This window comes from Peromyscus maniculatus, chromosome 21, assembly GCF_049852395.1.
Source record: "Peromyscus maniculatus bairdii isolate BWxNUB_F1_BW_parent chromosome 21, HU_Pman_BW_mat_3.1, whole genome shotgun sequence".
NCBI classification, from domain to species: domain Eukaryota; kingdom Metazoa; phylum Chordata; class Mammalia; order Rodentia; family Cricetidae; genus Peromyscus; species Peromyscus maniculatus.
In genome coordinates, this window is record NC_134872.1 from 1,809,749 (window position 1) to 1,822,071 (window position 12,323).

Here is a 12,323-nt window from a genome sequence, read left to right on the forward strand (position 1 = left end):
CCTCCTGTGGAGTTCATAGGACTGGGATCTGAAGCCCCAGCCTTCAAAGAGAAGGAATTATCCTCCCTTTCCATCTGCCCGAAGCTATTGTAAGGCAGTATTCTTATCATTTTATTCCAATTTTAAGTGTTTTCGGAAAGTCTCAGTCCTCAGCCTGTGAGGTCAGGGCTGGGGATTCCCCATGTCCCCAGTTTCACTTCTCCAGCTCCTGACCTGTGTCGGGTCCTTCTGCCCGGACACTGATGACAAGTGTCCTGTTCTCACCCCCATTGGCTGGGGAGATCCCGGAGAACCAACCAGCGTCGCCGCGGTCACGGTTATGAAATCCACGCAGCCTTTGGAACTCAGACGCCCCAGATCCGAGATGGGGACGAAGGCGCCGCCCACGCTGCTCCCCTTTCGGCCCGCGCACCCGCCCGGGGTCCCGGGAGAAGGGTCGGAGTCTCACCGCGTGCCGCCCCCAGGCTCACACTCGTTGCGGTATTTCTACACCATAGTGTCTAGGCCCGGCCTCGGGGAGCCCCGGTTCATTGCCATTGGCTACGGGGACAACTCGGACAACTCGCAATTCCTGCGCTTGGATGGCAAAGCGGAAACTCTGAGAGCCAGGCCGCCGGTTCAGTGGGTAGAGCAGGAGGGGCCGGAGTACTGGGAGCACCAGACGCGGATATTCAAGGAGCACACACAGAATTTCCGAACGTGACTTCGGAACCTGCTCCACCTCTACCACCAGAGTCAGGACGGTGAGTGTCTCCAGGGTCGGAGGTGATGGCCCCTCAGGATCCCACGGACTGGCCCGAATCTCCCCTGACCCCAGTGTTCGAGCGTCTGCAGGAGGCTGTGGGATGCGCTGTGAGAGTCTGAGTTTTGCTTTAGGTTTGGGGGTTGTTCCTGCGGGTGGCCGGGCTGAGTCCCAGGCGGGGCACACTATCCAGGGCATGCATGGCTGCCCAAGAGTTATAAGAGCCGGAGGACATGGGTCCGATTAAAGTCCCAGATCATGTCATGGCTCTTACAGCATTTTCTTTAATAAAGACCCCAGGGTGGTGCGCAGCACTGGTTGTCCATATGCACGTTATCAGTTTGTCTCTCAACCCTAATTGGCTTCTTCTCTGTGGACACCAATGATGCATTCACAATTCTCATACCTGTTGGACACCTTGTTTCTACAGAAGCCAATCAGCGACAAGGAGGCTCAAAAGTTCCACAGTCAACAGGAACAAAGTCCACAAGCCCCACGAGTGAGGACAATGTCTTCTGCTTCTTGGCTCACGCTGCTGGCCACAGTTCTCATCCAGACCCAGGCTAGTGAGTGAGGGGTGGGGAGCGAAAGGGACTCTGCGGGAAGGAGCAGGGCGCCGGGTGGGGCCGGTACCTCGTCAGCGCACCTTAGCTGCCCAGGCCGGTGTCTCCCCTGCCTTCACCGAGATCCCTGGGCCGGGAGTAGGTTCCGGGGTCTCACCGCGCGCCGCCCCCAGGCTGGCACTCGCTCCGGTATTTCCACACCATCGTGTCCCGGCCCGGCCTCGGGGAGCCCCGGTACATCATCGTCGGCTACGTGGACGACACGCAGTTCGTGCGCTTCGACAGCGACGCAGAGACTCCGAGGGTAGAACCGCGGGCGCCGTGGGTGGAGCAGGAGGGGCCGGAGTATTGGGAGGAGGAGACACGGAAAGCCAAGAACACAGGGAAGAACTTCAGATTGAACCTTCAGACCCTGCTCCACTACTACAATCAGAGTGAAAATGGTGAGTGACCGCGGCCCGATCACAGACTCCACCTTTCTGTGATCCGGGCCCCTGTGACGGACCTTGGTCATCCAGGCCTGCTGGGTGGAAGTTTCATTCAAACACCTGCCAAGATCCTCAAACAGGAAACACCCGAAGAGTTTGGCATAGGTTTCCAGTGTGAAGTTTTTTTTCTGAAAGGTCGGGTTATGGAAGACAGTTATGGGCAGGGTGGCCGCAAGGTGGCGCTGACCACCATGTCCCCCACAGACCCTCACACTCTGCAGTGGATGTACGGCTGCGAACTGGGGCCCGACGGCCGCCTGCTCCGCGGGTACTGTCAGGAGGCCTACGATGGCCGGGATTACATCGCCCTGAACGACGACCTACACTCCTGGACCACAAACGACTTGGCCTCACAGATCTCTAAGCGCAATTTAGAGGACGTGGGCGAGGCCGACCACCAGAGGGCGTACCTGCAGAGCATGTGCATAGAGTCGCTGAAGAAATACTTGGAGTTGGGGAAAGCCACCCTGCTGCGCTCAGGTACCTAGTGATCCCTCCCTGCTTTTTCTGGTAGTGTGGAGGAAAGGCTTGGGGGCACACTCAGAGGAGGAACGCTGTCCAGCAGGCACTGGCTGAGGAATAAGGAGAGGGAGAGTCCAGGCTGCTTTTCCCATAGGGAGACTAATTCTTTTACAGAAGGTCAGCCTTGACTATGGCCCTGGACACACGGGGGATTTTTTCTCAGGCCTCCTTCTGTGCCCCGCACTCAGTGTCTCAGGAGTCTGACTCCAGCTTTTCTGAGTCTCCCGGCCCTCACTCAGCTCAGGACCAGAAGCCCTTCCCCTCCATCAGTCTGCAGAGCCCTGAGGCCTCCTACCCCATACTGCCACACTCACATCCTAGACCACCCCAAAGAACAGATACCCCAGTGCCTGTGTGTACTCTAGCTGGGGTCTATTAATATATGGACACCCTAATCTCACCCCAGTTCTCCTGTCCATTCCCAGAATGGTCACATGAACACTACTGAGTCCCCAGAAGAAAGCAAGATGCCTCATCTTCCCAAATCTTTCCCTCAGAGCCCCCAAAGACACATGTGACCCATCACCCCATCCGGAATGGAAAAGTCACCCTGAGGTGCTGGGCCCTGGGCTTCTACCCTGCTGAGATCTCCCTGACCTGGCAGTTGGATGGGGAAGACTTGATTCAGGAAATGGAACTTGTGGAGACCAGGCCTTCTGGGGATGGAACCTTCCAGAAGTGGGCAGCTGTGGTGGTACCTTCTGGGGAGGAACAGAGATACACATGCCATATGCACCATGAAGGGCTGTCTGAGCCCCTCACCCTGAGATGGGGTAAGAGGGTGTGGGTGCAGAGCTGGGGTCAGAGGAAGCTGGAGCCTTCTGGAGACCCTGAGAAGATTCAGGGCTGAGAGGTGGTATCATGACCCTCACCTTCCCCTCCTGTCCTTCCCTTCCCAGAGCCTCCTCAGTCCACTGTCCCCATCATGGCAATCATTGCTGTTCCAGTTCTCCTTGGAGCTGGGATCATCATTGGAGCTGTGGCGGCTGTTGTGTGGTGAAGGAGGAGAAACACAGGTAGGAAAGGGCAGGTCTGGTTCTCTCTCAGCCCCTTTTAGAAGTGTGCTCTGCCTCACTAATGGAAAACATCCACACCCCTCATTGCTCCTGTCTCTAATCTGTGCCTGCCGTCAGTTCTGGAACCTTCCTAGGGTCGGGGTCTTCCCTGGTCTCTCACAGCTTTTCTTCTCACAGGTGGAAAAGGAGGCTATTATGCTCATGATTTAGGTAAGTGTGGGGAACAGGATTGTCCCTGAGACTCTTGGGGTGGAGCTGGAGCTGATGGGGAGCCCAGCCAGCCCATATTTCCTCCTCCAGCCACATCCTCTCAGTCTCCTGAGTGTGCCTTGTTATTTCTTCTTCTGCAGACATGTATGGTTCCCAGAGCTCCGACTTGTCTCTTGAGATTGGAAAAGGTGACACTCTGGGGGCTTGGGATTGGGGCTGAGGTAAAGGGGACAGGGCTGTGTCCCAGGGCTTCTCAGATTTAGACATTTTGATGAGTCATGGTGGGGCTCTGAGATGGCTTTATATTGACTATTCACGAATCTTGTTCTATAGCTTCAGACCACTGCCTTGAGGGACTGAGGAACAAGTTCTGACTCAAGAAGAACCAAATGCCTGAGGTTGTTGCTTTCTCCTGAAAGGACAATGTTGATCTCAGAGCTCCCCCCGACCCCCACCCGCCCCTACTTACCAGAATGGTGACCTTTCAGTGTGGGAGCCTATAACTGACTCAGTTTCCCAGTTTGAGTCTGACGTCTGAGTTAATAGAGTTCAAGCTTGCTCCAGTGTTGTGAGAAAGTCCTGATTAGCCCACAAGAAGGAACACACTATCTAGCTAGACGCAGGCTGCTGATACGAGCCAGATGTACATCAGGATAGAAAAAGAAACTGCCCGTTCCTTGATTCAAAGCAGGAAAGATAGTGGTTGAATGCCTGTGCTGTGCACTGTTCTACCTCTGTCCTTCAAGATTGTGTATAAGCTGCCTGTGAAATAAACTCGGGGTTGTCTGGAATTGACCAGCAGACCTCTCGACCCTTTCCTGTCTTCTTCATTGTCTCTTCAATCCACATGCCTGTACCCAGCTGACTGTCATCAGGTTACGACATTTCAGGCACCAACCTTCCAGTTCCCAACAGAACACCTCCATCCTGCTGCCTGAATGGCAGCTCCTGACTCCACACTGAAAATAAGAATCTGATTCCTTGCTGGGCCTTTCCTGCTGTGTCTGTCTGTGCCAAATGGAAACTCAGTTTCCAGCAATGTAGTGCAGCAGTGTCCTGCAGTGACAGTGACATTGCACAGATGATCGTGTGCTGAGTCGTGACACTTTCATTATTTCAGGGAGACCACACTGTGAGCCACCGTTCTTCTCATGATAATGGTTTTCTTTAAAAAGGGGAGAGGGTCTGAAGAGTGTCATGAACAGTCACAGCACTTGGTTCAACTCTGTTGTGTATTTATCGTTAGCCATCTAGTGTCTCTACTGCCCACACAGGCATTAAAAGGGCTGAGGTGCCAGGTGGCTGGAGAGATAGCTCAGTGGTGGAGTGTCTGCTGCTCTTCCAGGGGACCTGAGTTCAACTCCAGCACCTGCCTAAGTGGTTCACAACTACTGGAACCACAGCTCCATGGGACCTGGTACTCTCTTCTGGGCTCTAAGGACACCTGCACTCACACAATCAGAAATAAAATTGCAATCTGTAAAAAAAATTAAAGACCTGGGATGGGCAAGTGATTTTTGTCTTTGTAAAGGTTCTGATGGCATCTGTGATTTCTCAAAGCCTCCTAGCAGTTTACATTGTTTAGTGTTAATCAACTGTCTTGGTGTCTTTTCTATTGTTGTGATAAGATACCAGGGCCAAGGCAACTTATAGAAGAATGAGTTTACTGGGGAAGGGGGCGGGGTTAGAGTCCATGACCATCATGGCAGGACACAGGGCAGCAGGCAATCAGGCACAGTGCTCCAGCAGAAGCTGAGAGATCACATCCTGATCCACAAGCATGAGACAGGGAATGCCAACTAAAAGTGCCCCAGTGGGCTTTTGAAACCTTGAAGTCTGCCCTGTGACAGACCAGCCCCCACCATTATTTACCCCAGGGATGATGAGGAATGAGGGATAAGAGATTTAGTTAGAAATAGAGGGGTAGATTAACAGAGAGAAACGCAGGACAGACTCGAGTGAGCCTGGATCCTTATCCACCAGCCCAGAACTTTATTCCAAAGGTCTATTTATAACAATGCCAAGAGGTGGAGCAAAAGACCTCCCCCTTGCTAGTTACAGTCAAGTGTAGACCCTTACAAATGCCTGAGACTCAGGCAGAGGTCCAATCAACCTCTTATGCAGTCCTGCTGAGTACAGCCACTAGGAAACCTACATGGACTCCAGCAGTGCCCCAGTGATACACCTCTTACTAATGTGGCCACTCCTCCTCGCCTCAAAGAGTTCCACGAACTTCAGACCAGGTAATCAAACATACCTGCACATCTGTGGTGTAAGACAATGTCCACTATTCAACCTGGGCCTCTAGTCACACTGTATGGCCCTCCCATCATAGGAGAACTTGTGTATCACACACCCCATGCTGTACCATGAGCTACGTGGGAGCCTCTCTTCACCTCCTTGTCTCCCTCTCTGTGATTTTCTCCTCAGCCCTAAAGCCTCCAATGTCATCAGGGTTTTGTTTTTGTTTTTTGTTTTTCTCTCTTGGTACTCCTGCCCTGTGTGGATCCAGCACTGATTCCTAGGTCCCCTGACAGAGCCCTGAGTGTTTTTCCTCCACCTCCTTCACAGTGCTCTTAAAGCCTATGTCTCAGCCTCTCTTCATCCCTTACACTCGTCCCCCATCCTCTGGATGTCTGAGCTCAGGCCACACTTCTTGAAATGCTGAGTCTAGCTAGAGTCTCTGTGTATTAACCTTGCACTCGACCAGGAACCTGTGGACTGGAGTGGTTAATGAAGACCAAACAAATGATTAGCAGTGCTTATGTGCTAAGCCCTTTATACCATGTTCACACAGATTCTCCAATGTGGCGTGTAAGTGAATCTTTGTAGTGCAGAAGATAACCTTGCTCCTATCCTTCCCCATTGTCCCCGTCACACCCTATTAGGTCCTCAGGTTGTGATGTAGAGGGCACCAGGGCCATCACTCCCAATTCCTGTGTTCCTCCATCTGTATAAGCGGCTGCTCAGCCTTAGACCTTCATAAACTGTCCACCATTAACGGTTTTGATGTTTTCTGTTTTCCCTCCTGGCACCGCTGCTCTGTATGGATCCAGCCACGTGTTTCCTAGTTCTCCTGACTGGGTCTTGAGTGTCCTTCCTGCACCTCCTTCAGATGCTCCATGAGCCTGTGTACGTGGTTGGCATGGAGATGCAGACTGGTCAGGTCCCCAGTGCTGCCCCGTCCACTGTGAATCCTGTCCACTGGTGCATCCCGCAGTGTAAGCAGAGCCCTGTGCAGTTCTTCTTGTCGGGTCAGCTCTGCCCAAGTCCTGGAAACCCAAGGCAGGCTGGAGCACCGAGCTGTGTGTCAAATGCTGCCTTCCTCCACCCCAGCCCTCCCAGCAGAGACCCACCTTCCTCAGTTTTGCTGTGTGGAGTATTCTTAAGCATCTTAGCAGAAACATCCAAGCGTCACAGATGGCAAGTCCACAGACCGCACCCATGCAACATTCAAAGACACCACCCCTGTTAGAGGAAAGCACTTTGTATGAACTGAAGCAGCCTCTTCTATGAAATACCATATTCATTTTAAAGAATGTATGACAGGGATAGGCTGGGGTGAACCTTGCCTGTCATGGGCAGAGCACTTGCCTACCATTTGTGAGATCCTGGGTCCATTGCCAAGCAGAAAAACAAGATGCTAAATGATGTAGATGCCTTCTTGGATATGGGCCTGATATAAATATATTAGCAAACATTATCACAAAGTTGAGCACGAATCTGTCACATTAGCTTTTTATTGAAGATTCATTTTTGTTTTATGTGTATCATTGTTTTGCCTGCACATATATATGTGCACTCTGTGTGTGCTGTGTGTGGAGTCCAGAGGAAGGTGTCAGATCCCTTGAATCTGAAGTGATGGTTATGACCCACCATGTGGGAACTAGGAACCAAACCCAGGTCCTTTGCAAGAGCAGTAAGTGATCTTAGCTACTGAGCCACCTCTGCAGCCCACCAGTATTTATTCATTGATAAAACGTCTTTCTGAACATTTAAACTCATTGGGAGAACTGGAGAATTTTAGAAACCTATCACTTCGTTTTTTTGTTTGTGTTTGTCGGGGGCAGGACTGAAGAGATGGTTAGTAGGTAAATTACCTACACTGTCTGCATTGCTCTGGGCATTCTGGTTTCCAAATCCCCACTGCAACTCCCCCCTAAGCTCTGCCTGCAACTCTCTAGGGCTTTTCCAGTCCAAAGTTCCTAACTCTTCCACATTCTTGCTACAACCAGTTCCAAGGGCCTAAGAACCACATAGGCAGGTTTATCATATCACTGACCCATTCCGGTATTAAATGTCTGCATTATTAGTGTTCTCACTGCTGTTAGCAGATACCCAACAAGAAGACTTAAGAGAAGAAAGGCCGATTTTGCCCAGTCCCAGGAATTCAGCCCACCAGGGAGGGGACAGCATGGTGGCCTGTACAGGACGTGGCCTGTACATCGCAGTTACCATCAGGAACTCGGGGGGTTGGCTGAGTTCTTTGCCCAGCTTGCTCTTTCTCCTCTGACCACTGCTTGTGGAAAGATGCCACACCTATTCCCACCTCAAGAACCTAATCTGGAGCCTCTCTCACAGACAGGAGATTTGTGTCCTAGGTGATTACAGACCCCACCGCCCCCTCCATCCTGTCTTCTTGTCAAGGTGCCTCTTTTCCCTGCTCCTCTACTAGAGGTATGCCCTTTGACCCTGCTTGGTTTTCTCCTCTCCCAGGAGGAACATCAATTTGAGACCAGCTCAGGCTACACTCCAAGAGTCTGTTTCAAACATTAATTGATTAATTAAATCGATTAAGCCTCAAAAATGATCCATTATTAAGTAGCACATTGGAAGATAGACCCCATAGTGTTTGTTTCAAATGGAATCTCTTCCTCCCTCCCTCCTTCCCTCCCTCCCTCCATCCCACCCTGTCACCCTCCGTCCCTCCCTCCCTCTCTCTCTCTCTCTCCCTCCCTCCCACCTCTGTTTTTAAAAATTTTTTAATTTTATGTACAGAAGTATTTTACCCACATGAAGACAAGTCTATCACATGCCTGTACTGCCCAGGGATGCCAGAAGAGGGAGGCAGACGTCCTGGAACTGGATGACAGGCAGTTGTGAGCTGCTGCAAGTTCTCTCAGTGGCTGAGGTCTCTCTGCAGCCTCAGAGCCAGTGGTTTTCATAGAGCAGAACACAAACATTCAATGATAGAATCACCTTGTAATTAACCACCTAGTAACTACCACTTGGGTAGTTAAAGTATAATATCTAAGATTACATGAAACAAAGAATTAAGAAGACTCCTCCCACAGACTGGGGAGATGGCTCAGCTGTCAAGAGCACATATCTAGATCTTACAAAGAACCTGGGGTTGGTTCCCAGCGCTCACATGGAGCTCACACTCACTATAACTCCAGCTCCAGGAAATCTGTCCTCCTCGGGCACTGCACTCCTATACTCACACACAAAACCACACGAACATAATTTTAAAATAAATTAAATGAACTAAAACTTACACAGACTGCACTAAGACTCAGAGAAACGATGTACCCAAGAGGCATGAGTGCCAGACAACATGGGTCTGGTTAAAATCCCAAGTCCTGTCATGGCTCTGACTGCATTTTCTTTAATAAAGACTCCGGGTTGGTTCCCAGCACTGGTGTCATATGCACAGTATCCCTTTGTCTCTCAGCCCTGATCTGTTTCTTACTGCACACAAATGACGCACTCAGAATTCTCATGCCTGTAGGACACCTAGTTTCCAGAGAAGCCGTCAGCCACAGAGTTTCCAAGTCCAGCAGTCAACAGGAACAAAGTCCACATTCATCACAGACCCCAGAGTAAGGACTGTGCCCTCTGTGGCTTTGGTCTAGCTGCTGGCTAGTGCCATAGTCCTGACCCAGAACCCAGCTGAGAGTAAAGGGGTGGGGAGGGAAAAGGACTCTGAGGGAAGGAGCAGGGCGCCAGGAGGGGGCAGTATCCTGTCAGCTTATCTTAGAGGCCCTGATCCCTCCTGTCTTCTCTCCTCCACCTGGGACCCTGGGCACAGGAGGACAGTTGGGGTCTCACTGCTCGCCTCCTGCAGGCTCTCACTGGCTGCGGTATTTCCACACAGCCTCGTTCCGGCCCCGCCATGGGGAATCTCCATGCTAAGCAAATGACACTCAGTTCAACAGCTAGACTCCAAGAATGGAGCCGCCCGCGCTGTTTGTAGAGCAGGAGGGGCCGGATTATTGAGAGGGGGGGACACAAAAAGCCAGGAGCACGTTCAGAACTTCAGATGGAACCTGAAGACCCCGCTTGGCTACTACAATCAGAGTGACAATGGTGAGTGACCGCGGCCCCTTGAATCTCCCCCGGGACAGTCTTGGGTCATCCTGACCCACTGGGTGGAAGTTTCATCGAAACACCTGACCAGACCATCAAACAGGAAAGACCCCGCAGAGTTTCACATAGGTTTCCTTTGAACTTCTGTTTCTGAACATTCAGATTATGGACTGACAGCGGGGCACGGCGGCTGGCGCTGACCACCTGGTCCTCACCAGATCCTCTCTTGCTCCAGTGGATGTATGCCTGCGACCTGGGGCCAGATGGCCGCCCGCTCTGTGGGTACTGTAAGGAGGCCTACGATGGCCAGGACTACATCGCCCTGAAGGACAACATTAGCTGTCAGATTTATTGATGACAGCCATTCAGTGAAGGACTATCTCAAAGCACTTTTGTCGTTTTCATTTATATTTCATTCTTTTACATGGATGAGTGTTTTGGCTGTACCTGTGCATGTGCACTACATGTGTGCCTGGTGAGTATCCTAGGCTCAGAGGAGGGAGTCAGATTCCCTGGGACCTGAGTTACATAGAGTGCATCTAACCCAGGTCCTCTGCAAGACCATTAAGTGTTCTTAACCTCTGACCCAGCTCTTCAGCCCCCTAAAGTAATTTTAATCTGCATTTTCAAAAAAATTAAAGGTACTGAACACACTAAAAATAGTTAGTGGCCATTTATGATTTTTCTTTTATTAAGATAACTGTCTCTTAGTTGATTGGCAATGGTAGTTCCTTGGTATTTCGTTTCTGCAGTTCTCTGTAAATTGAGGACTCGAGTCCTTGTCTACAGTTCAGCTGGTACAGCTTTCCTCCTGATGTGGCTTCTGGTCACTCTGCTGACTGTGTCCTGTGCTGTGAAGAGACTTGATTTTCATGCTGATGCATGGCCTGATTAGTTACTCTGATATTGTCCTATTCTGATGCTCTTGTCTATCCCAGCATCTGGAAGGGTTTCCCCTAGGTTGTCTTCTTGAAGTTTGGGTGTTTCAAGTTTGGAATTTAATATAGTCTTTGCTCTGTTTCAAGTTTACTTTTGTACAAGGTGAAACGTAAGAATCTAAATTCATCTTCTCAGGCAGAAAAACAGTGTTGCAGCATCATGTGTAGAATGGGATCTTTTTCCAATGTGTGTTTTGCATTCTTTGTCTAAAATTAAGCATGCATACCTTTGTCATTTTATTTTCAGGATCTCTGTCCTATGCCTTAGTCTCCCGTCTGTTTTATGTCAGTTCCAGGCCGTCTTTGTCACGACAGCTCTGGTATAATTTGAGGTTGGGATTGTAACACCTTAACATTGTTTGTCATCTGTACAAATTCTTGTCTTTTCTATAAAGCTATGAAATACATCAGTTTTAATAATAGTGCTTTAAATCTATATGATAATTTTGGTTCTATGGCCAAAATGACTGGCAGGTACCATCCTGCCAGACCAGAAGCATGGGTTGTCTTTCCATCTACTATTATTCTTTTCTTTGATTTCCTGTGTCAGCATCTTGAAGTTTTCATTTTAGAGTTGTTTCACTGCTTTGCTTAGAAACATCTCTAAACACTTTATCCTGGTGGAGTGACTTTGAATGTTGTAGTTTTCCTAAGTTCTTTTTTGAGAAATTTACTACTGGCATATGTGAAGGCAACTTTTTTATTGATTTATGTATCTGGCAACCATAGTGTTTATTAGGTCCAAGAGTGTCCTCTGGACTCAACAGGGTCTTTTTTTTTTTAAAGATTTACTTATCTATGTATTATGTATACAGAATTCTGCCTGTATATGTCCTTGCAGGCCAGAAGAAGGCACCAGATCTCATTACAGAAGGCTGTGAGCCACCATGTGGTTGCTGGGAATTGAACTCAGGATCTTTGGAAGAGCAGTCAGTGCTCTTAACCCCTAAGCCATCTCTCTGCCCTCAACAGGGTCTTTTAAGTAAAGAATCATGTTGTCTGGAAATAGTGTGACTCCTTCCCTATTTTGATCCCGTAAACCTATCTTCTGTCTAGATCTGATAGCTTATATAAAGTCATCACTGTGCCGGGCGGTGGTGGCACACACCTTTAATCCCAGCACTCGGGAGGCATAAGCAGGCTGATCTCTGTGAGTTTGAGGCCAGCCTAGTCTCCAAAGCGAGTTCCAGGAAAGGCGCAAAGCTACACAGAGAAACCCTGTCTCGAAAAACCAAAAAATAAAAAATAAAAAAATAAAAAAAAATCATCACTGTCTCAAATAAGATGGTGGAGACTGTACACCCTGTCTCCTTCCTGGCTTAGACTCTCCCAGGCTCACCCTTCTATCAGGACAGTTCAGAGTGTGTCTCAGCAGGGAAGGAGAGATCCCTGAAATGACCAAGGCAGTTAACCTTCAGTCTGAAGACCTGTGTGGGACACAGCCTTGCTCAGGTCCAGTTCTCTCTGTCTCACTCAAGGTCTCTGGAGTCTGACATCAGTGATGATGGATCTCTCACCCTCACTCAGTCAGGAGA

General features: G+C 49.8%; 1 protein-coding gene across 13 annotated transcripts in view; it reads left to right on the forward strand.

The window, feature by feature from the left end:
- The window catches only part of LOC102924859 (H-2 class I histocompatibility antigen, D-37 alpha chain-like), a 66,033-nt gene that overhangs the window by 33,835 nt on the left and 19,875 nt on the right, over window positions 1–12,323 (forward strand). For 3 of the 13 annotated variants that reach the window (XM_076558098.1, XM_076558103.1, XM_076558093.1), the window contains 3 exons: window positions 3,509–3,541; window positions 3,682–3,729; window positions 3,875–4,357. The exons of 5 other annotated variants lie outside the window; for them this stretch is intronic. In XM_076558098.1, coding sequence (XP_076414213.1) covers window positions 3,509–3,541; window positions 3,682–3,729; window positions 3,875–3,915 — 122 coding nt within the window. In that variant the 3' untranslated portion in view covers window positions 3,916–4,357. Of the gene's footprint in view, window positions 1–309; window positions 853–1,172; window positions 1,309–1,478; window positions 1,749–1,997; window positions 2,274–2,812; window positions 3,089–3,214; window positions 3,332–3,508; window positions 3,542–3,681; window positions 3,730–3,874; window positions 4,358–12,323 lie in introns of those variants that run through there. 5 more of the 13 variants (XR_013046825.1, XR_013046824.1, XM_076558091.1 and 2 more) reach the window with 5 other exon arrangements.